Source organism: Neomonachus schauinslandi, chromosome 7 (assembly GCF_002201575.2).
Source record: "Neomonachus schauinslandi chromosome 7, ASM220157v2, whole genome shotgun sequence".
Lineage (NCBI taxonomy): Eukaryota > Metazoa > Chordata > Mammalia > Carnivora > Phocidae > Neomonachus > Neomonachus schauinslandi.
In genome coordinates, this window is record NC_058409.1 from 12,663,467 (window position 1) to 12,687,836 (window position 24,370).

The 24,370-nt window shown below is 40.2% G+C and overlaps 1 protein-coding gene and 1 non-coding gene across 6 annotated transcripts in view; both read left to right on the top strand.

Moving 5' to 3' along the window:
* The first annotated feature begins 603 nt into the window (after nt 1-603).
* Nucleotides 604-24,370, top strand: part of HSD17B4 (hydroxysteroid 17-beta dehydrogenase 4) — an 87,798-nt gene continuing 64,031 nt past the window's right edge. Inside the window, exons 1-8 of one of the 5 annotated variants that reach the window (XM_044916649.1) lie at nt 604-697; nt 6,517-6,570; nt 15,757-15,867; nt 16,559-16,618; nt 17,968-17,989; nt 18,103-18,149; nt 19,171-19,255; nt 20,351-20,538. In XM_044916649.1, coding sequence (XP_044772584.1) covers nt 19,233-19,255; nt 20,351-20,538 — 211 coding nt within the window. In that variant the 5' untranslated portion in view covers nt 604-697; nt 6,517-6,570; nt 15,757-15,867; ... (2 more) ...; nt 18,103-18,149; nt 19,171-19,232. Of the gene's footprint in view, nt 765-6,516; nt 6,571-15,756; nt 15,868-16,558; nt 16,619-17,967; nt 17,990-18,102; nt 18,150-18,238; nt 18,328-19,047; nt 19,256-19,479; nt 19,529-20,350; nt 20,539-24,370 lie in introns of those variants that run through there. The other 4 variants (XM_021701757.1, XM_021701758.2, XM_021701759.1 and 1 more) reach the window with 4 other exon arrangements.
* On the top strand, nt 5,269-5,341 carry TRNAM-CAU. The gene has a single exon. It is a non-coding gene; the product is annotated as a tRNA-Met (tRNA).

Consider the following 24,370-nt stretch of genomic DNA (forward strand, 5'->3'; position numbering starts at 1 on the left):
GCCTACTACCCATAGATGCTTAATAAATGTTAAATGAATGAATTACAACATACGACCTTTCTCAATATTCAGAAGCAAAGATCATTTAGAAGCACTTGTTAAAAGCTTTTTTTTTTTTTTTCTTTTGGCCCCAAAGATTCTACTTTGGGAGGTCAGGGTGAGGGTTCAGGACTCTCTGTTTTTGACAGTTCTTGGATGATTTTCATGCACGAGATTCATGGATTACATTCTAAGACATCTTTACCCATTGGTAAAGGGTGCCTTTTTCCCTTTAGGGTTTATGTCTGAAAGCTATTTGAGGATAGGGGCTGCCTCCTATTTCTCTAGGCTAGCGTCTAAGTCCAGAAAACACTTGTTGAATGAATGACAAAATGATGGGAGAATGGATGTACGCTTGGTGCCTTGTCAGCCATTTACCACACAGGTCCTAGAGGATCCCATTACTTCTAACAGCGAAAGTGGCCCTTTGAAGTCAAACCTCTTGAGGAGGCTCTCCTAGCCCCTGGAAGCACCCTGGACTACATTTCCCAGAGTTCCAAGGGATTCCTGCGCAGGCGCACTTGGAAGACTGCGGTGTCCTTTTCCTTCCCTGAAACTCGCAGGTCACTCCCATCCCCTCACCTCCACTCACTCTTTCCTCCGTGTCTCGCAGTGCGAGCTGCAGCTGTTCGGCTTGTGTGTGTGTCTGTCGCAGCAGGTTGGACTCATGGCCTCGCCCCTGCGTTTCGACGGGCGGGTGGTCCTGGTCACCGGCGCGGGGGGAGGTGAGCACGCGAAGGCCGCAGGGCGGACGCCGGCCTAGCTCTTGCGCCCGGAGCCCCCCTTTTCGTCCCGGGATACGCGCGCAGCCGCAGCTGCAGCCCCAGCGGCGGGGCTGCGGGCAGCGTGGGGCGGCGAGGAGAGGCGGCTTGGAGAACCAGCCAGGGGTCCGGTGGGCAGGGTGGGAGGACGGGTAACGGCAGTGTTCGAGGAGCCGACTCTGCCGAGGAGGGAGAGGGGGGCCTGGCCAGCGTTGAGTCACATAGTCCCGTGCAGCTCCCCGAGGCCCCGGGTCCTGCAAGAGAGAGGCCGGGCCGGGCTGTGGTTGGCGGGACTCGATAAAAGTTCTCACTGATGCTCGATCGCCTCTCTTCTTGCCTGTCTTAGGCCTCTGTCAAGTAGACTAGACCTCAGAGGCCCCTACGCGGCGGGAATCACCCCCAGAGGAGTAGGGATGTCAGCCCCTTGCCTTTGAAAAGTCGGCCGTGCAGCGTTTCTCTTCCTCTTTCGGATGGTTTTAAGTTCTCGAGAGGTTCTTCTTTAGAGAGGGGATCTGATAAGAGTCTTCTCCTTGGAGTTTGTATGCTTATCAAGCCAAGCACTGTACTGGACTGACCGGAGTCTTGGTGCGAGTTGCAAATTCAAAATGCCTACGGGAGTCAGGCAGGTGCTAGGGTGGGGTAGGGACAGTAGGAACTGGGGAACAGACATATTTCTGAAGTGCGCCAGATCTTCTAGGTTTCAGGAGAAACAAAATGGAGATTTGTTACGTGAAATAACCCTATTCTTGAAGGAGAAAAAAAAATGAAAACCGCTCATACCCATGGTGATGGCTCTACAGTGCGATTTTTCGCTATTTCCCACCAGCAGGTGATCTCTCTAACCCCCAAGTGTTGGGATCTTGACCTTCCTTGCCTTTGATTCCCACTGGTGGTACCTTATATCTAGAATAGACCTAAAGTGTAATTAATTTAAATTGTGTATTAAAAGTCACAACAGTCGAATTCTGTTAATCCATTTGTAGCTACATCTGCATTGATAGAATGGATTCTAATGCCACCTTTCAGAAGGTGCTTTTAGTATTAATTGGTGGCCAAGAATTTTATACTCATAGCTATATTCATCCTAAAATGATCATATGTTTTTGGAAAACTTTTTTTGTTTTGTTTTTTAAAGTAGGCTCCATGCCCAGCATGGAGCCCAATGCGGAGCTTGAACTGATGACCCTGAAACTGAGACCTGAGCTGAGATCAAGAGTTGGTTGCGTAACCAACTGAGCCATCCAGGTGCCCCTGGAAAACATTTTGTTTACACTTTACTTTTGATGGAAATAATTAAGTGATGCACTCGGTGTTTTAAGCCTGTTTAAACAGTAAGTGATTCACAGTATGAAATACATTTTGCACCATGACCCAGGACACCCATACACCATTCATGACATGATACATAGTAAATGAAGTGCACTCTAAAATTTTCTGTTTCATTAAGTAAATGCACATTGCAATGTACTAAATTGATTTTATGAATCATTAATGAGTTGTGAGTAGACAATTATGGACTTAGGACCTCCTGTTTATAGAGTCCTGCAGACTTTCCTTTGCCTGGATTATGGTACGGTCGCTAGCTCTTGTCGATCTGAGGGAGAAATATAATTTTGTAGTGAAGTTGAGACTGTCCTAGGTCATCACTGAGGAAGGGAGACAGAGATCAAGTTGCAGTCCTATAAGGGAGACTGTTGTCCTTGAGGTCTTGGGTTTCTCATTTAGAGATTCATACCCATAGAACTGAGGCAGTGATGAACGTCCCAGGAGGGTGTCCGTGAATGCCTGCTGGGCCTGTGTCTGAGAATTAGTCTGACTCCAACCCACTCCTATTCTACAGATAAAGAGAAATATATCAGGGCGCCTGGGTGGCTCCGTCGGTTAAGGTCTGCTTTTGGCTCAGGTTATGATCCCAGGGTCCTGGGATCGAGTCCCGCGTCGGACTCCCTGCTCAGCGGGGGAGCCTGCTTCTCCCTCTCCCTCTGCCTGCCGCTCCCCCTGCTTGTGCTCTGTCTCTCAAATCAATAAATAAAATCTTTTAAAAAAACAGAAATCTATCTGCCCTATTTAGATGCTGTTGTTTAGCTTGAAATATAGATAAGTTTAATGGGAGACCTGGAAGGAGAATTATAGAATTGTCCAGACAATTCTCTGCTTATCAAGCCAAGCACTGTACTTCGACTGGAGTATTTTGCTGTGATTGGTGGTATTACAGGGGAATAACAGGGTATAATAGCCATTTATTGATTGACTAAAGTGGTTGTGGGGGATGTAACTTGAGAGTGGAGGATTTGGGCCATGGAAGAAGGAAGGAAGTCCAGCCATTTTGGATTTCAGATGGTTCTGAGACAGCAGATATTGGATCTGGAGCTAGTGAGAGTGTGTGAGTAGCTGGAGATTCTGAAGTCACAGGGGAGATGTTGAAGTTATTTGAATTCCTTCAGTTGGTAAAGCTGGAAAGGGAAATAGTCTAGGAAGCTATTTTCAGGGGCTTTGTTGTTAACTTTAGAGTGTAAACCACCTAACACTGAATGAGCAGTCTGAGTTAAGAATCAATTGAGATTTGACAGTGCTAAAGAAATTAAGGTCAAATAAAAAAAAGAGAGAGAAATGGAGGAGGAAGGGTGATTGGCAATGGATTTAGGTGTGGGTGAGAATTAGGAGAATTAAGAAGGTGTGGGAGAGGGCGCCTAGTTGGCTCAGATGGTTAAGCATCTGCCTCCGGCTCAGGTCATGATCCCAGGGTCCTGGGATCGAGTCCCGCATCGGGCTCCCTGCTCAGCGGGGAGCCTGCTTCTTCCTCTGCCTCTCTTTCTCTCTCTCTCTCTGTCTCTCATGAATAAATAAATAAAATAAAATCTTTAAAAAAAAAAAGGTGTGGGAGAATTAAGAGATTATGACAAAATGGAGGCTGTTGGATTTAACTTTTTGTGCATTTGACTCTAAAGCTGTGCTGGGTGTTGTGGGAAAGGCAAAAGAGTGACATATTCAATCTCACCCATGAAGGACCTTCTAGTTTAATTAGGGAGGCGGACTAATGGACATAAAGTATTTAAATAATGTTTATTTAAACACAATATTAAAACATGCAAGGACCCTTCCTAATCTGCTAATGAATTAGTGGTGTTGGAGGGAAAAGAAAGGAGACTGTCACTTTTTACTAAAGCTTACTTTATTACTTTACTTTATTTGCAGATTTATGTATAGTTTATATGGGCCTTGATGATAAAGGAACATCACTTGACATTATCTTTTGAGAGAACTATATAACTTGATTTTAAGTTGAGACAATTCTCTGATTAAATTAGGTCACTCTCTCTACCAGAGACCCACCCCATTCCTTTCATCTGATGATTTTCTACTGTGTTACCATTAATTTTGCATTCTGGGATTTCTGGTCATAAGAGTGATTTCCTTAAAAACACAATGTTTAGAACACGTGCTTCAGCCTTGATCTGATAAGATATGAGAAGACTTGAGTTATTTGTATTGGCTAAAGACTTTTTTTTTTTTTTAATTTATTTGTCAAAGAGAGAGAGAGAGAGCACAAGCAAGGGGAGAGGCAGAGGCAGAGGGAGAAGCAGACTCCCCGCTGAGCAGGGAGCCCGATGCGGGGCTCCATCACGGGACCCTGGGATCATGACCCGAGCCGAAGGCAGACACTTAACAGACAGCCACCAAGGCGTCGGCTAAAGACCCATCCCCCACCCCCCTCCCCTCTAGAACCCTCAGTTTGTTTCTCAGAGTCTTCTTTATTCTAAAATAAATTATTTGGTGGTATCTTTCAGTTTTGGATAATTTTATATTTCGGGTTCTTTTTAGAAGAGTCTGATACTTTAGCGATCTCAGTTTGTTATTTGTATGCTTCTTTATCAATTTAAATTAAATTTAAACTACTAATTAAATTTATCAGGTAATTTAAATTAGAAAAATGTATACATGTTAAAGCGATTTAAATAATATAAAGGGCGCCTCGGTGGCTCAGTCGCTAAGCGTCTGCCTTCAGCTCAGGTCATGATCCCAGGGTCCTGGGATCGAGTCCCACATCGGGCTCCCTCCTCGAGGGGAGGCCTGCTTCTCCCTCTCCCAATCCCACTGCTTGTGTTCCTGCTCTCGCTGTCTCTGTCTCTATAAAATAAATAAATAAAATCTTAAAAATAAATAAATAAATAAATAAATAATATAAAAGTAAGCCTTCCACTCTTGGTTGCTAGTCACACAGTTCTGTTCCCCAGAGGTAGCCTCTTAATTGCTAGTTTCTTATATATTCTTCCTGAGATATTCTATGCTTCTAAAACCTATATAAGTATATGTATGTATTTTGGATAACAAATTTGCACCTTGTACCTTTGAGTCAGAACTAAATATTTTTTGTATTTGGTAACTGTGTAGGCAAGGTTCAGTACAGGATATAGAAATCAGTAGATATTTGAAGCAGGAAAGGATTTAGTACATGTATTTGGGGGGTGCCTGGCTGGCTCAGTTGGTAGAGCACGTGACTCATAATCTCAGGGTCGTGAGCTCAAGCCCCATGTTGGGCATGGAGCCTACTTAAAAAAATAAAATTAAAAATTAAAAAATAAATTAACCACCACAGGCAGTTGGGTCTTTCCACTTCGTCTTGCAGTGACTTCTGGAATAGTCGGAACTGGTTCAGTAGGGGAGCTCCTCCCTCGGAGGCAGCTGTTGGAACTGCTGCAGCCCAAACAGCCCCTGGATACCAAGGGTCTAGAGAGTGGAAGCTGCTAGCTGGAGCTAGATCAAGAGGAAGCTCAATCAAGAAGTTGGCACTACACACTCTGTTTCTTAATACCCAGGAAGCTTCAAGAAAGCAGCTTCTTTATTTTTTTTAATTTTATTTTATTATGTTAATCACCATACATTACATCATTAGTTTTTGATGTAGTGTTCCATGATTCATTGTTTGCATATAACACCCAGTGCTCCATTCAGTACGTGCCCTCTTTAATACCCATCACCAGGGCTAACCCATCCCCCACCCCCCTCCCCTCTAGAACCCTCAGTTTGTTTCTCAGAGTCCATAGTCTCTCATGGTTCGTCTCCCCCTCCGATTTGCCCCCCTTCATTTTTCCCTTCCTACTATCTTCTTCTTTTTTTTTTTTTTTAAACATATAATGTATTATTTGTTTCAGAGGTACAGGTCTATGATTCATCAGTCTTACACAATTCACAGCACTCACCATAGCACATACCCTCCCCAATGTTTATCACCCAGCCACCCCATCCCTCCCACCCCACCCCCCACTCCAGCAACCCTCAGTTTGTTTCCTGTGATTAAGAATTCCTCATACCAGTGAGGTCATATGATACATGTCTTTCTCTGATTGACTTAAGGAAAGCAGCTTCTTAACCAATGGCAACAGCCTGAAGTCACCATAAGCTAACTTCTGCCTCATTTCCACCTTCCGGATGTGCAAATGCCTATAATGGTGGAACCCAGTTCCCTTGGAGCTTCCTAGCAGCTAGGTAGGGGGGTAGGAAATGATAGGCAGAATAGGTGGAAAATACAGTTTTAAGCTTTCTGACCTCTGTAAGTAGAAGAGGGTGAGTTAGATGGGGAGAGTACCAGGGAAGGCTCTGTCACTGTAATACAGTTAATTGCTCGCCAGTTACTTTAAAATAGGGGTTGATTTGAATGGAACCCCCAAAGTGCTAACATTTGCTCAACTTTCTTGATGCTTTTGTTTTTTATTAGGACTGGGCCGAGCCTATGCCCTGGCTTTTGCAGAAAGAGGTGCATCCGTTGTTGGTAAGTTGATACATTTTTCTTTTCTTCTCTCTTTTTTTTAAGATTTTTATTTATTTTATTTATTTATTTGAGAGAGATAGTGAGAGCAGGAACACAAGCAGAGAGAGTTCGAGAGGGAGAACCAGGCTTCCCGCCAAGCAGGGAGCCCGATGCGGGGCTTGATCCCAGAACCCCGGGATCATGACCTGAGCCGAAGGCAGACGTTTAACGACTGAGCCACCCAGACGCCCCAATACATTTTTCTTTTTAATGAGTAGCTTGTATGGAAAGTACTGTCGTCACAAGTCAGTCACCTTTGTCTTTATGTCAAATAGTTTGTCAAGGTCAAATTTCATCACTAATTATTTCTTCTGCCAGCAAAAATTTTCCTCCTTGAGGCTGACTCTCTAACTTACTTTTTTAGAGTAGACTAGTTTCACAGAATTTGCAGCCGAACAGAATTGATAAAGATGGTCAGGCATTCATTGTATAAAAGGAAATTCTTGAATTTGGAAAACTGTGAGCTGTAATTTTTTGAGACAGAAGGCTGGTTCAAGATGAATCCCTTTAAGTATAAATATATCGATGAGAATAAGAAGTGCATTTTGAGGACTAGAAGTTTGGAGTCAGGGAATCCAGAGTATTTTTATTTTTTTCTTTTTAAACCTCTTTAATCAAAATTTTTTGTATGGGAGCTTTTTCCGACAAATTGTTAAAAGTTTTTGTTGAAGGGACAGTTGCATGAATTTTATTATGGATCATCGGTTGGAAAATGCTGTATTGAAGGATCAGAAGGTGGGAGGTTTTAGTAATTTAAATGTTTTGGCCTGGTATGATGTGGTGCATGCAGGAGTGGATTTGTCTGCCACCAAGCCTTTGTGGGCAATAATTGAATGAGTGCTCAGTGCAGGGTAGGTAGGTAGGACAGATGATAGGGCCTAATATTTATTAGTCTCTAATTATTCCTGTGCAATATTCTATTTATTGCACAGGAACTATAATATTTCCTGTGCAAAGAAGGTACTTTGTTCATTGGATCTTTTTTGTTGTTTGACATAGACTCTTCTTGGAGGGGGGTGGGGGAGGGGACAGATGTGTCTTTGAAATTGGTTGAATAAATTCCTATTTTTTGTGGGATTAAGATATAATCTTAGTTTATAGATTATAAATTAATAATCTGTTGGGATAAAATTGTTGGCCCACAAGGACTTCCTAATGACAGTTTTTCTACCTCTTATTAAGGGATAGAGAGAGACAAATTTCCCCCAATTTGTTTATGGAGACATGCATAACCAAAAGGTTATACACCCCGGTTTTCTAGACAAAGAACACTCAAGCAGGACATTTAATTATACTCTTCTCCCTCAGGGTAGATATGTAGCTTATCTTTATGGAAGGGACACAGAATCTTTGGATGTTCCTTGTTTAAAGACATATCCACCGTCTATTAATCCAATCTGCTTCTTGTGGCAAGCACAAATTTTGACATTGTGGTATTTAGCCAGAGGGTGTATAGTTCAGGCCCTGTTTGCCAGATTTTTGTAAGATACTTCATTGTCAGGGTCCACAGACCCATGTTGGTACTGTTTTTGTTTTTTTTCTATCCGTTACTTAATATTTTTACCTTATAACTTTTGATTTGTCTACATTTTTTCTGCTCAATTCTGTACATGTAAGGACTCCCATTTTATCTTCTGTAGCTCCTAAAGGATTTAGAATATTTCCTTTGCAAAGAAGGTACTTTGTTCATTGGATCTTTTTTTGTTGTTTGACATACACTCTTCCTGGAGGGGAGTGGGAGAGGGGACAGGTGTGTCTTTGAGATTAGTCAAATAAATTCCTATTTTTTGTGGGATTAAGATATAATCTTAGTTTATAAACTTATTTTGTAAAGACTTTTACAGGAACGTGTGTTCGTGTGGATCAGTTTTCCTGTATTGATCTCTTACTGCTGAATTTATTAAATTCAGAACAGGAGTTTTTGAGTTCTAACAAAAAGATAAAGAGGTCCAGTGTGTCTGTTTATTTTGTCATTGCAGCAAGCGCTGGTGAAGTCCAGCAGGACAGAAAGTTTGTATCTTGGAAAATCATTTGTCATACTTGGCTGAAGAGCCAGATTTTGTTTGGTTAAGGGGAAAAGTTGATCTATGTGAAACGGCTTAGCTTTTGGCTGATTTTTTTCTACTGCTTTTTTTCTGCGACCTACCTGTGAACTTTCTAGACCAACCGCAATTTGTGTTCTTCCCTGGCCACTGCTACCCCCTAGTTTAGCTTTTCAGATCCTGCTTCCAGTTTGCATCGCACACACTACTGTTACTCCTTTGTTAGTTTTTGTTCTGCCCTGCGTATTTTTTTACATGAGTAAGAAAAAGTAGGGGAATAAATAAACCTGGGAGGGTATGACATCAGAGTATCTTGTCTATGAAAGAGTGATTCCTCCTAATTTTATGGCTAGCTCAGAGTTCCATAAGAAGTAAGACCAAAAGGATAGAGTAGCTTGTTTCTCATATAAGTCACCTTATGCTGGGTTATGCTGGGTTAACAAACAAATCTCAATGGCTGACAATAGTAAAGAATTATTGCATGCTTTTGTGGCCTTTTAGCCTCCAGTAAACTGTGTCTCTGCTCTCAGTGTCTTCCTAATTTCAGGATCCCAGCTAAAGGAGCAGCTTCTGTCTGGGACCTTGCTGTTCTTGGGATGGAGGGAGAATACCAGTGGATCCACTTGATGCCTCCTAAATCTCTTCTGTGATAGCATGCCCCTGCCCTTCCCATTTCGTTGGCCAGAGGAAGTTCCTGGGCCAAGCATCACAAAAGATATTCTCTAACTTATGTTAATATGATTGCTATGTTTTATATTCCGTGATATAAAGAATTATGGGAGATCTCAGTCTGGTGTAAGAAGTGCTCAGCCTTTGGCTGATAGTTACAACAGGGATGTTCAGCGTTGTATAAACTACATCTTACAGGAAATGTTTACACATGCCTGAAGTGAATGTTGGCAATGGAATTGTTTTGGGCTTTTCTCAGTAGTTGTGTCATAGGCAGGACTCTGAGTCTTGAGTGTTCTCTTGAGGGCATGAACACAAAGATGACTCAAGTGGTCCAGCAAGAAGAACCTCTCTTTTGACCGTTAGAATGGCAGAACCTTTTCAATTCTTGAAGTGGAGAAGCAGCACCTTTGGGTAGTTGAAATCCTGATCCTTTTAGATGGGCATGATTTCTTTCCCGTGCTGCTGTGGCCCAGTGTTGGTAAAGATGACTCTTAGGTTCCCGAGGCCTGATGCCAGCGCCTGTCTTTTCAGCCCCTGTGTGATCCTCACAGCTGAAAGGGGAACCATGGTGGGAACACTGCCCTGCCTTCGAAGTCAGGTCGTGCTTCCAGTCCTGGCATCTCTCACTGTTAGTAGCCACCTTCTCGAGCTTCGAGCATTATGGTGGGGATTAAGTGACATCAAAAACAAGGCCTTTGTAAAGGCAAGAGAACCGAGCCGATGATAGGGACCGCCTGCCATGCGCTAGGTGCTGTGCTCACGACCTGGATGCGTCAAAGTGAGCCTGAGTCTTGCCCACTCAAGGGCAGTCTAGCCTCCTTACATAAGACGTGTTTCTTTTGTAGATTCTTTTTTAAAATTTTTATTTTATGTTAATCACCATACATTACATCATTAGTTTTTGATGCAGTGTTCCATGATTCATTGTTTGCGTATAACACCCAGTGCCCCATGCAGAACGTGCCCTCTTTAATACCATCACCAGGCTAACCCATCCCCCCACCCTCCTCCCCTCTAGAACCCGCAGTTTGTTTTTCAGAGTCCATCGTCTCTCATGGTTCGTCTACCCCTCTGATTTCCCCCCCTTCATTCTTCCCCTCCTGCTATCTTCTTTTTTTTAAATTTTTTTTGTTATGTTAATTCCCATACATTACATCATTAGTTTTAGATGAAGTGTTCCATGATTCATTGTTTGTGCATAACACCCAGTGCTCCATGCAGAATGTGCCCTCCTCAATACCCACCACCAGGCTAACCCATCCTCCCACCCCCTCCCCTCTAGAACCCTCAGTTGGTTTCTCAGAGTCCATAGTCTCTCATGGTTCATCTCCCCCTCTGATTTCCTCCCTTCATTCTTTCCTTCCTGCTATCTTCTTCTCCTTTTTTTTTTTTTTAACATATCATGTATTATTTGTTTCAGAGGTATGGGTCTGTGATTCAGATTTCTTTAAGGATCTTTTGTAGATTCTTAAAGAAAAGAGCCTGCCTTAGGCACTAATGTATTCTCTCAAGTGTAAGCTTGGTGCTTTGCTTAGTGATCAGTCAAGACATACATGCTGAGACTGGTGTGGCCACTCTGGAGAAGAGTATGGCAGGTCCTCAGCAAGCTCAAAATAGAGCTACCCTATGGTCTAGCAATTGCACTAGTAGGTATTTACCCAAAGAATACAAAAATACACATTCGAAGGAGTGCATGCACCCTGATGTTTATAGTAGCATTATCAACAATAGCCCAGATGCCCAGATCTGGAAACAGCCCAGATGCCCATCGAGTGATGAATGGATAAAGAAGACACACACACACACACACACACACACAGGAATACTACTCAGCCATCAAAAAGAATGAAATCTTGCCATTTGCAGTGTTGTGGATGGAGCTAGAGCATGCTGTGGTAAGGGAAATGAGTCAATCAGAGGAAGACAAATAACAGATGATTTCATTCATGTGGAATTTAAGAAACACAACGGACGAACTTACGGGAGAGGGAAAAAGAGGGAGGGAAATAAATTATGAGAGACTTTTTTTTTTACTATTTTATTTATTTATTTGACAGAGAGAGACACAGTGAGAGAAGGAACACAAGCAGGGGGAGTGGGAGAGGGAGAAGCAGGCTTCCTGCGGAGCAGGGAGCCCGATGCGGGGCTCGATCCCAGGACCCTGGGATCATGACCTGAGCGGAAGGCAGACGCTTAACGACTGAGCCACCCGGGCGCCCCAGTCATGAGAGACTCTTAACAACAAAGAACAATGTGAGGGTTGATGGAGGGAGGTGGGTAGGGGATGGGCTAGATGGGGGATGGGCATTAAGGAGGGCACTTGTGATGAGCGCTGGGTGTTGTGCTGAACTTTACTCCTGAAACCAATATTGAACTGTATGCCAACTAACTAGAATTTAAATTAAACAAATAAATACATAAATAAATACATAAAGGGGAAAAAAGACATACATGCTGATTAAATGAATAAGTTATATGACACATGGAGAAAGATCTCAAGAAGGCACGTGTGGATTTCAGCTTATAATAAATGAGCTATATGTACAATGCCCACGGCTTCCCCAGGTGCTTCTTGTGACTATCACGATCCCAGGTTATGGGGGCAGCCTTTAAAAATAGCTTTAGAATAGCTCTGGACTGTTTATCATTTTTAAATGATAGAAAAACTAAAAATAAGGGCGCCTGGGTGGCTGAGTCAGTTAAGTGTCTGCCTTCAGCTCAGGTCATGATCCCAGGGTCAGCAGGGAGTCTGCTTCTCCCTCTCCCTCTGCTTGCCACTCTGCCTACTTGTGATCTCTCTCTCTGTCAAATAAATAAATAAAATCTTAAAAAAGAAAAAGGAAAACTAAAAATATTTTATACAGTTAATAGACAACATCATATGGACTCCTTTATTCATCCAACAGTTATTTATTGGGTGCTTGTCATGTAGCAAGCCCTGTTCTGGGAGCTGAGGGGATGGAGTGGGGTCCCTGTTTTCATAGAGATTACCATTCTAGTTAGGGGGGCATTGGGGAAACAGACAGTCAATACATATATAAAACTGTATCAGATAATGAAGAGTGCTGTGGAGAAAAAGAGTGAATGGCCTGGAAGAGAACTCTGAGGAGGGACCTGGGGGCAGGGAAGGATTGTGCCAGGAGAAGACCTGGGGCCCAGCTGGTGCCTCAGTCTTGAGGCGGGAGAAGACTAACTTGTGTTCAAGGTCAGCAAGAGGGCCATTGCAGCGGGAGCAAGGTCATCGAGGGGAGCAAAACTCGGAGATGAGAACAGAGGTCACAGAAAGCCAGATTGTGTCAGATCCTTTAGCTCTGAGTCAGGACGGGCTTTTACCCTGATTGAGATGGGAAGCCATTGGTGAATGGAAACAGAGGGACAGCATGACCTGATTTAAGCTTTAAATGGATGGTTCTGATTTCTGTGTAGAGACTGATTGCGGGAGAGCAAGCGTGCAAGCGGAGGATGATGAGGTCATTGGGGCTTTTATACTATTAACTCTTTTTGTACATTCTTAGGCTTTTTCCATTAAAGGAGGGAGAGAACGAAGAGGAAGCAGAGAGTCCTGTCAAGATACTGCAATAATCCACATAAGAGATGGTGGCGATTTAAATAGGTCATAGGGGTGAAGGTGGTACGAAGAGGTTAAATTCTAGGTATATTTTGGAGGTAGGTAGGGCAGGGTTTGCTGATGTGCTTATGTGGGTTGCAAGGGAAGGGGAAGATAGGGACCATTTCCTGAGACCGGGAAAGACCGTAGGAGGACCGGATGGGCAGGGAGGAGATGTTCCCGCTAGACTTTCAGATGGAGGTATTCAGTAGGCAGTGGCATACAAGCCTGTAGTTGGGGGACAGGTTACAACTATATAAATCTGAATATTCTCAGTTTATAAATGGTATTTGAAGCCAGGAGGCTGGATCACATTACCCGGGTGGGGAGTATAGACGAGCAGGAGAAGGGGTCCACGGACAGAACTCTGGATGATCAGTTTCTAATTTTCCCCTTTTTTCTCTAAGTAAGGATGCCTTTGATGCCATCTTGTTGTTCAGACAAAGAAAATCAGATACAGGAGCTTAATTTAAGACCCTGCTGTCTAAACTACCACTGCATTTTGTGGCCCCTTACATATTTAGAAACACGATGGCCACGCTGGAGAGGCTTTTTGATGAACGAGAGTGATTGTATCTTTCGGCCAAACAGTGAAAACAGTATGGCAACTCTGTGTCGTTCCCTTTCTGTTTAGTGGAAAAAATTGTTTTTAGGATAAAAGAAACTTGCTTCCAACATTAGAGGAACGGAGTGGCATTGTGGTAGGTCCAGGTTCTAGTCTGGATTTTGCCATTTCATGCAGCCTTGGAGCCTGGGGCAAGTCACCTAACCCTTCCCGACTTTCCTCAGCCGAGAAACTGGGAACAGCTGTTCTGCCAGTGTTCCCAAAAGCTCTGTCGAGATCAAAGGCTGCAGTGTACCCCGTGGTTCTTTGAAAACGTCGAGTATGCATATACCAGTATAAGGTACGAATGGTATTTTAAAACTTTATTATTATTATTCCTTAGAATTTTAGCCATCCATTTAATGGTAACAGTGTCACCTAGTATGGATACATTTTTCTTTGCATGTAATTGCAAAAAGATCTTTTCACATTGTTGCTATCCCAGGCTTTCACTGTGTAACCTGAGAAGTGCTTTTCTAGTTCAGGTTGTAACCCTGTGATTTAAGTTTGGTGACAGTGGCATGATGAATGGGGCCAGTGTTCATGGAGTACATTCTAGTATAGAGACTTGTCTTGAATAAATCTGTTCTGATGCTGTTTAACTGCATGGCACTGATCTCAGTAAATTATTTACCCAGGCTTCAGGGCTTACCTGTTTGGTTGCACTTTGAACAATTTCCACTTGAGGGTAGTGTTCCATTGCCCAATGGAGCAATTCTTTCTAAACATCCCATTTGCCAATTTGCTTTTGAACTTTGCCTTACTTAGTTAAAAAGGCTCTTAAAAGACTGTTAGCTGCATGTCTTAAACTCCTGATATTTTTTACTGGTTGTTTCCTGTCATTTGAGTAATTTCATGGAAATGAACAATTAAGAGAATTTAGTCTTGAGAATCTTTTTTTAATCTCTTGAGGGATAATGTAAGCCTCTCCATTATTTTGTGTCTTCATACCAGTTTTTATTTGCAGTAAGACAGTAAGACTACATGGTAGAAAAATATATTCCAGTCCACCTTCTGAAAAACTTTTTTCCTTAAAAAAGTTATATGAAAACACATTTGACTTAGCTGATTTTCGGTGTGGCTAGGCATTGGCTTTGTCCCTGCCTCATTCCCTTATCTTTAACCACCCAATCCCATCGAGCCTTCACCCGAATGAAAAAAAGAAAAAAAAAAAGGGATTGAGAGAGAGGAGAGAAACATTCTTTAAAAGAAAAAAAAAATCTTGTTTTTTTTTTCCCCCAGATGTGGCAACCATCGATTTGATAATATTAAACGGCTTTAAATTTTGGTATATTACCATGCGTTTATTAACTAGTAATTTTTTTTTACTGTTGTTCCTCTAGATTTATGTAATAATATTATTACAAAATACTCATTTTGCAATGTAAATTATTTCTTTGTCCCAAGTGTTTTTATTAAATTGTTTTTTTCAAGTTATTTGGAATTGATCTATGCATCTTCTCATTAGTTTTGGCATGTTATTTTGTAAATTTTACCTTAAATTGTGACATACACTAACTTTGTTATTTGTCCCCATTATTTAGTTCTGTTGGTCTTTATGTACTTGTTGCTGAAATCTGTATATTACTCTAGCCAACCCATACTTTAACGTTCAGTAGATGAGAAAGTCTTTGAGGACCAGCACCATTCTCCTACGTCTTAGTGCCCCTCTGTAGTACAATTTCCTTGCGAATAGTAAACGCTTGATGAATCTTTGTATCTGTATAATTGGACACAGTGAGATGTTATGCGGTGAGTATGGTCAGTTGTTAAACATCTAACGATGGAGTCATGGTATCAATTAGTGGCTGAACACGTTTGAGTTCTGTATATAGTTTCTGATCTCTTTTAACAAATAATTTTTATTTCTTTCATGGTAGACCCTACTACAGTTTGTTTTATGAATATTTTTCTTCTTTTTGCTGGAAGTGGGTTGAATCATATTCTTTTGTCTTTTCAAAAAAGAAAAAGCATTGCAAAGTTAAAAATCTTGTGACCTGAACCTGCGTTTAAATATTTTTGCTGCTTCATGTATCTCTCTCTCTAGAAACAAAGGGCCATGTTTGAAAGTATATATGTATCTCCTGGCATGTTTCATAAGACGGGGATAGGGTCAGAAGGAACTGAAGAGGTGACAAAAGAAATACACTCACAATGGGATTTTATTTCCAGTTCGTATTTTGAGGTTGAGAAATGAGTTCTTGTTTGTTTTTGCATTGCAGTGAATGACTTAGGAGGGGACATCAAGGGATTGAGTAAAGGCTCCTTAGCAGCTGCTGATAAGGTTGTTGAAGAAATAAGAAGTAAAGGTGGAAAAGCCGTGGCCAACTATGGTATGGTATTTGAAAGAGCTATACTATTCTTGCATTTTCCTTCAACTAATGCTGTTGTTCACATTAATAATCATTGAGCAAATGTCTCAGCATTCCAGTGTGATTATGAGATTAGATTTTCTCTGAGTCAGCCAAATCTGTTTGGCTGTCTATTTTATATAATACATGAGGTTTTTAAAAACTTTTGATGTAGGTTATTTCATGAGTCTTAACTTTTAGCATATTGTTTAACATTTTTATTAATCAGTGCATGATAAAATCAGTAAATTACTAATGATGTGGATAGGAATATGCTCTTGTTCTTGACATACCCGTTTTAGCTACAGAATAACATTAGATTCTTCTTTTAAAATTGTTTTAGAAGAATTCTTATAGTAATATAGCACAGAAAGTTGTTTTAGACAGTGTTGTTTTGGATAGTATTTGCCAAAATGTTATTTATTCCCCTCTCCATTTTTTTATTTTATTTTTTTTTGGTACTTTAAAGAATTGTTTTAGGGGATACATTTCCTTTGTAACATTAGATCGTCTATATTTTGATTTGTTATGTGCCTGCAAATATAAATTTGTTTTTGTGGAAATGAATTCTGTTGAGTGAATAGTATTTGTCATGTGCTCTGATCCACAGAATTTAGAAGTTATTTCTGAGGGATATTACTGATGTTTTGTAACTAATTTTCCTTTCCTCCAGATTCGGTGGAAGCAGGAGAGAAGGTTGTGAGGACAGCACTAGAAGCTTTTGGAAGAATAGGTGATGTTTCTTTGTGTTTATGGTACTAACAGAGCAGCTTCTACCTTCCTAATCAAATTTTTTTATTTTACTTTTGTTTATAAGAAATTCCTTCTTTCTTTATAGCCAAGGTTTTATTTATATTTATTTATTTATATAGCCAAGTTTTTAGATTTCTTTTAGAAATTAATTATTTTATATACCCTACCTTATTCCACAAAAGGCTCGAGGTGGCATTTTTTATGCAAAAATGTGTTGAGTTTGTTTTATATTTTTTTGGACTTAAAAACTTTAAAAAACTTACGAGCATTTTCTGAGCTCTTTATTTATGAAAATTTAATTATACCCCAAATATGTTTATAAAACAAATATTTTGGCAGTAGAGGACCCTGTGGAATCTTTTAGACAATTATGATTTGGATCATGAAGATTCAATACCTTGTGAATTGATTAAGATGAATTATATGTAATAAAAATCTTTATTTTTCAGAAAGAAGGATTTCAGATGTGTCGTTCAGTTTATCCCTCTCTAGATAGTCTTCCTGGTTTAGTTCCACACGTTCCTAGTAAAAGGTTATTTTAAAAAATTTTTTTATTTTTAGTGAAAGGTTATTGAATTACTATAGGGAAACATTCCTGCAGATAAGCCCAACATGTTTACATTCTGGAAGACATTAATTTTTGTAATTTGAATGTGCTCCCTCCGCCTTTTTTTTTGGTCGTCTAGCAGATTTGTTTTTCTGATTATGTTGGGTTGAGCTTATAAGGGACTTGTTCACATGCAATTTGACAGAGGGATGGAGGCCACAAAGGCATGAAGTTATAGGGTGAGAACAGCCCTAAGATGATGGTTGAGCCTTTTTTTTTTTTAATAATAATGAGAATACAATTATGTATTAAGATAGGCCACCAGTTTCTAACTCTAATAGTTTCCTTTCTGGAATTTTGACTCTTGAGTGGCAAAGAAAAATCTTTTAAACTTTGAACTGTCTGAGTGAATTCTGAGGTTAAGTGAGGGATAGCTTGTGGTTACCGTTGAATGCTAAGAACCTTAAGAGTTGGGCAACAGCTGATTCTATCAGTAAGCTGGTAGAATTTTGGCATAAGGTGAAGGTGGAGACATTTACATATGTAAATTTGAGAGGAAAACTCTGACATGATGAGATACTTGGGAATCAGGTTTTTTGTGTGTTTTGTTTTGCTATAGGTATAAAATTTTTGTTCTGATAGTACTCTTCTGCTGTTATTATTATTTACTTTTCCATGGTGGGGAGAAAAAGCCCAATTTTGAAAGAAATATGAGTTGTAAGCCCATGCAAATTAATATGCTTGTTTTTATGTTTGTGACTTGGATTTTTTTTATATTGTAGATGTTGTGGTCAACAATGCCGGGTGAGTATTTCTTTTTTTCATTTTGAGTAGGATGATAATGTCCATGCAAAGTTTTTGGGTGTTTTAAAAGTGGATACTCCTCCTTCTAACCTATGTAATATCATTGTTTTTAGAATTCTGAGGGACAATTCTTTTGGTAGGATAAGTGACGAAGACTGGGGTAAGTTGTTTGTAACATAGGTCTCTGTGGGGCAAAGCTATCCATTTAGCCTTTTTACTATTTGAGACATTTGTACATTTAAGGAGAAGCCTGCTTCTGCCTACTTTTGCTTCTGCTGATGTCGATGACGAACATGATGAATAAGCTTTACAGCCGAAAATGACCACAACAGTTGGAAGTAACCTATTTTCTTTTAACATTAATAAATGAAAACTTTTAAAATCATTTGGCAGAAGTTACCTGAAAAGATTGTGTGTCTTTCAATTCGCTTTCCCCTTTATCTTCTTGAGAAGTTGTTTGCATTTTCCAGCCATATGAACTCTAACAGTCTGACACGCGCTTAGCTACTTGTGCGATTCTTATTTCAAGAACAAGAGCAGGATATGGAAAGGAGTCTGGGGCCCTGGAAATGTTGGAGATCTGAGAATTGTGGGGGACCCCTAGATGTAATTTTGAGGCTTCTAATGAGTAGGGGAAAATCCCATTAGGAATGCCACGTTGGAAAGATTGAGTTTAAATAACAAATCACTTTTTATTTTCTGTTTGCTCTTCATACCTTTACTTTCTTTTCTTTTTTTAAAAGATTTTATTTATTTATTTGAGAGAGGGAAAGAGAGAGAGAGCACAAGCAGGGGGGAGGAGCAGAGGGAGAGGGAGAAGCAGGGAGCCCGACGCGGGGCTCGATCCCAGGACCGGCTTTATGTGTAAAATTCTTGAATGTTTGTATTAGTGGATTTTTGTATAAAGTAGGCATAAATTAAAGATGGCATTGTATTTAGATGTGTACAGGGATTATAGTAATTTTATCATAAATTATAGGGAGAATGGGTATGAACTGTTGATTGGTTACATAATTGGGACAGAAGCAAAAATGGTTACTCTTGGAGCAATATGACAGTAGTTGATTTTGAATGCTCAGTATAAACTGAACATCTTTGTATAAATAAATCATTGCTTATGTTGATTCTGAGACATGCCTATCTAATTTTTGACAAAGTATCTAATAAAAATATTGTTTTAGATATAATCCACAGAGTCCATTTGCGAGGCTCGTTCCAAGTTACTCGGGCAGCTTGGGATCATATGAAGAAACAGAAGTTTGGAAGGTAGAGTTGTGTGTGACTGTCGGGGGTGGGGGGTCAGGGATGCTGTGCATGGGTCCTTGTGTACAGGGAGAGATAAGTGCTTTGATAGTGAGGAAGATCTAGTCAGAGAAGCGCAGGCTTTTAATGTACTCTTGGCATATACCCTCTCATTAAATTGGTGTCACTTAGTCAAGGATTCGCTGAGCTGGGCAACTTTATATTTCTTTTCACCTCCTACTTTTCAGTTTGAACGGATTTCCTGGTGTTCTCTGATATTCTAGCAGTATACGAACGGTGAGGATTCAGCTGTACTTCATTCTCTAACCGAAGTGTAGTGATACCGCGTCCAAGGCCCAACTGAGGACAGATGAGCGCTGTGTCCAGCTCGCTAGTGCTGGTCCGACCTGAGTTGGTCTTTAGATACTGGGAGCTGTAGGAATGTGGCTGTGTCTGTGTGAGTGACCGGGAGCGTGGCAGAGCCAGGAGGTGGCTCCGTGGACTCTGTCCGGCTCCTTCTTGTTAACCTGAGGTTCACACACATCTACCAGCAGGAAATTGTTTGTGATACCTGTTCCTCTTGGAGAGTTCTAGCTTCTCCTAACTACCAAAGTTTCTGAAAATAAATGTTAGAAATTATTTTACTTGGTCTACTAAATAGGGTGAGATGGGGGTCACGTTTTAGAGATGGCATTGTTTTAATATGAGGCATTTAATATTATCCAGAAAGAGAGGGGCAAAGTAATGAGAACTAAATAATTAGAACTAATTTTTCTAATGTTTCTTACCATAACTTGTACGTTGCCCTTTATTTTATGTTTATAAATATTTATTGCTCTTTTCAGTAGATAATGAATATATATTCTTGTACTTGAATTCATTTGGTCTTGATCAGGGATTCTTTTCAAAACAGTTAAATCTTGTAGTTGAATTTTGAGAGATTACTTTTATTATAAATATTACTTTGTGTATATGAATCATGACTGTAGGAACCTAATGACAGTATACAGAATTGCTTTTGACGGGTGTAATAGGACAGAAAAAGAAAATAAAAGGCTTAGAGTTGCAGTGTTATCAAAACATGGAAAAGAGATTTTGAGACATTGATTCTCCTTTTAGGATTGTTATGACTGCATCAGCTTCAGGAATTTATGGCAACTTTGGCCAGGCCAATTATAGTGCTGCAAAGCTGGGTCTTCTGGGCCTTTCAAATACCCTTGCAATTGAAGGCCAGAAAAGCAACATTCACTGTAACACCATTGCCCCTGCTGCTGGATCACGGATGACCCAAAGCATTATGCCTGAAGGTAAGTAGCTTAGATTTTTCGGTGGCTCTTAGCCACAAATCTGTGCAGACTGAGCTTTGCAGAAGTATTTAATTTTCTGAATAGTTTAAAAAGTTATTTATCTTACCTTTTCAAAAAGCAGTATGTATAATCTGTGTTCATTATGGAAAATTTAGAAAAGCACAAAGGAAAAAAATTTAAAATGACCCGTAGTTCTACCACCCAGAGATAAACTTTCATTCTTTTTCTCTGTGTAGGTACACATAAATACATTTATATCTTTGTTTTTTTTTTATAGAATGAAGTAATAGCATTTTTTTTTTTTTTTTAAGATTTTATTTATTTGCGAGAGAGACAATGAGAGACAGAGAGCATGAGAGGGAGGAGGGTCAGAGGGAGAAGCAGACTTCCTGCTGAGCAGGGAGCCTGATGTGGGACTCGATCCTGGAACTCCAGGATCATGACCTGAGCTGAAGGCAGTCACTTAACCAACTGAGCCACCCAGGCGCCCGAAGTAATAGCATTTTGACCATTTTATAGTAATAATTATTTTTTAAAATTAATAGGCTATTTTTTAGAACAGTTTTAAGTTTATAGAAAAATTGGGCAAGATGGTAAAGACAGTTTTCCCTGTTATTAACATCTTGCATTAGTGCCCTGCATTTGTTATAACTGATGAACGAGTATTGATCCATTATTGTTAACCAAAGTTTGGAGATTCCATTAGGCTCACTCTTTGTATTGTACAGTTGCATGGGTTTTCACAAACACATGATGTTCTGTATCCACTGTTATATACAGAATTCTATTATATAGAATAGTTTCACTGCCCTGAAAATCCCCCATGATTCACCTCTTCATCCTCCCCTCTTCCCAAATGTTGGGCAGGACTGAAGTTCATTTCTTTCTTTCTTTTTTTTTTTAAAGATTTTATTTATTTATTTATTCATTTGAGAGAGCGAGAAAGAGAGAGAGAGAGAGCACATGAGAAGGGGGAGGGTCCGAGGGAGAAGCAGACTCCCTGCTGAGCAGGGAGCCCAATGCAGGACTCGATCCCGGGACTCCAGGATCATGACCTGAGCCGAAGGCAGTCGCTTAACCAACTGAGCCACCCAGGCGCCCCTGAAGTTCGTTTCTTTTTATTGTTGAATAATATTCCCTGGTATGGAGGGACCACAATTTATTCATTCACTGAATGAGACACATCTTAGTTGCTTCCAGCTTTTGGCAATTATGAATAAAGTGGCTATAAATATTCATGTCCTGGTTTTTGTGTGAACATAAGTTTTCAACTTGGAGTAAATACCAAGGGGCATGGTTGCCGGATTGTATGTTAAGATTATTTAGCTTTGTAAGAAATTTCCAAACTGTCTTCCAAAACGGCTGTGTCATGTTGCATTCCCACTAGCAATGAAGGAGAGTTCTCGTTGCTCCACATCTTTGCAGGCATTTATTGTCCATCTTCTGCTTTCTCGTCCTTCTTACAGGTCTGTAGTAGTGCCTCATGTTGTAATTTGCAGTTCCCTAATAACATGATGTTATGCATTTTTCCTACGCCTATTTGCAGTTTATCTATCTTCTTTGGTAATGTGTCTGTTCACATCTTTTGCTTATTTTGAAGTTGGGTGGCTTATTACTGTTGAGTTTTTAGCATTCTTTGAATATCTTGGAAATATGTTTGTTACCAGATACATGTTTTGTAAATGTTTTTTCTCAACCTGTAGCTTATCTTTTTATTCCTTTAATCTCTTTCAGTTTTGAAGGATAATTTCACTGATACAGGTTTCTGGATTAGTAGTTTGTTTCTTTGAACACTTAAATATTTCACTCTACCCTCCTCTTGCTTCTTACATGGTTTCTGAAGAGAAGTCTGACATAATTCTTTCCTTGTACCTCTAAGCAAGGCATTTTTTCCTCTTCCAAGATTTTTCTCCTTGTTTTTTTGCAGTTTGAATATAAAATACTTAGGTGGAGATTTTTGGCAATATACTGCTTGATTGCCTGTGAACTTTTGGATCTGTAGTTTGGTGTCTTTCATTAATTTTGGAGAACTTTCAGCCATTACTACTTCAAGTATTTTTCCTGTTTCTCTCTTTCTTCTCCTCCTGGTATTCCCCTTATGTGCATATTATATCTTTTGTAATTGTCCCACAGTTCTTCGATATTCTGTTCCTCTCTCAAAATTCTTTTTTATTGGGGTGCCTGGGTGGCTCATTTGGTTAAGCGTTCTGACTCTTGATTTTGGCTCAGGTAATGATGTCAGGGTTGTGAGATCGAGCCCCACATTTGGCTCTGAGCTGGGCATGGAGCCTACGTAAGATTTTCTCTTTCCCTCTCCCTCTGCTCCTCCTCCACTGTTTGAGCACTCTCTCTCTAGAATGAATGATTGAATGAATGAATGAATGAATAAATACATTCTTTTTTATTTTTGTATTTTAGTTTGGGAAGTTTTTTTTTTCTTTTTTTCTTTTTTTAAAGATTTTATTTATTTTTCAACAGAGAGAGACAGCGAGAGAGGGAACACAAGCAGGGGGAGTGGGAGAGGGAGAAGCAGGCTTCCCGCTGAGCAGGGAGCCCAATGTGGGACTTGATCCCAGGACCCTGGGATCATGACCTGAGCCGAAGGCAGACGCTTAACGACTGAGCCACCCAGACGCCCCAGTTTGGGAAGTTTCTATTGACATATATTTAAGCTCACTGATTCTTTTTTCATTTCCATTACATTGTTTTGTTTTATAGCATTTCCTTTTGATTTTTTCTTAGTTTTTATCTCTCTGCTTACCGTGGCCATCTGTTGTTGCATGTTATCTACTTTTTCCATTACAGCCCTTAGCATATGATTTATAGTTATTTTAAATTACCATTTTGCTAATTCCGAAATCTTATATTTGAGTCTGGTTCTGATGCTTGCTTTGTCTCTCCAGCCTGTGCTTTTCTTGCCTTTTAGCATGCCTTGAAATTTTTGTTGAAAGCTGAGCATGATGTATCGGGGTAATAGAAAGTGAGGTAAATAGGCCTTTCGTGTGAGGATTTAAGTTTATCTTGTGAGGAGTTAGGCTGTGTTTATTGTTTGCTGTAGCTTTCAGTGTCGGAGGCTTTTTTCCCTCTGTGTTCTTGTTTTTGTGTCTCCTGTTGTCTTTGGGTCTCCCTAGAAATTCCTTGTTAACTAGAGTGTGTATCTTGGAGCCTTCTAGTTATAATCCGTTGTTCCTATACTGGAGTCCTGCTGATGTGGCTGTAAGGGGAAATGTTCTATAATCTTATGATGAAATCTCCATTTTGTTTAGTGAGTCAGAGTCCTGGGTTGTGACTTTCAGAAGAGTTTCTTAGCCAATTCTTCCCTCTCCCCTTAATTGAGACAAGAGGGCTAGAGAGGCTCCACTTGTCTAATTGCCCTTCCCCTAGGTCAGATAAGGCTCTGGTAGTCTCTTGTGAGGATAGCCCTTTGTTAAGGAAAGCAGAATGCTCGGGTATATTTCAAAATGATTTTTTTTTTTGGGTCATTCTCTTCCTTTTTATTCTGTCATATTTCACAGTAAATCTTAGACTTTATATTCCACCTAATAAATTCTTGGAAATGTATCTCTGACAGATAGGGACATTATAACCACAATGCCATCATCACATCAAACAAAATAACTCTTTAACATCACCTAATACCAAATTAATATTACAGTTTACTAAAAGATAGCTTTTTTGAGTCGGCTTATTCCACAGGGATCCAGATAAAGTTCGCAGGCATTTTGTTACGAGTTCTTGTTTTATTTAATACAATCGTTTGTTCTTTTAAAAAAGCCACTTATTTGTTGAAGAAACTAGTTCATTTGTCCTATAGACTGGTACTCATTCTTGG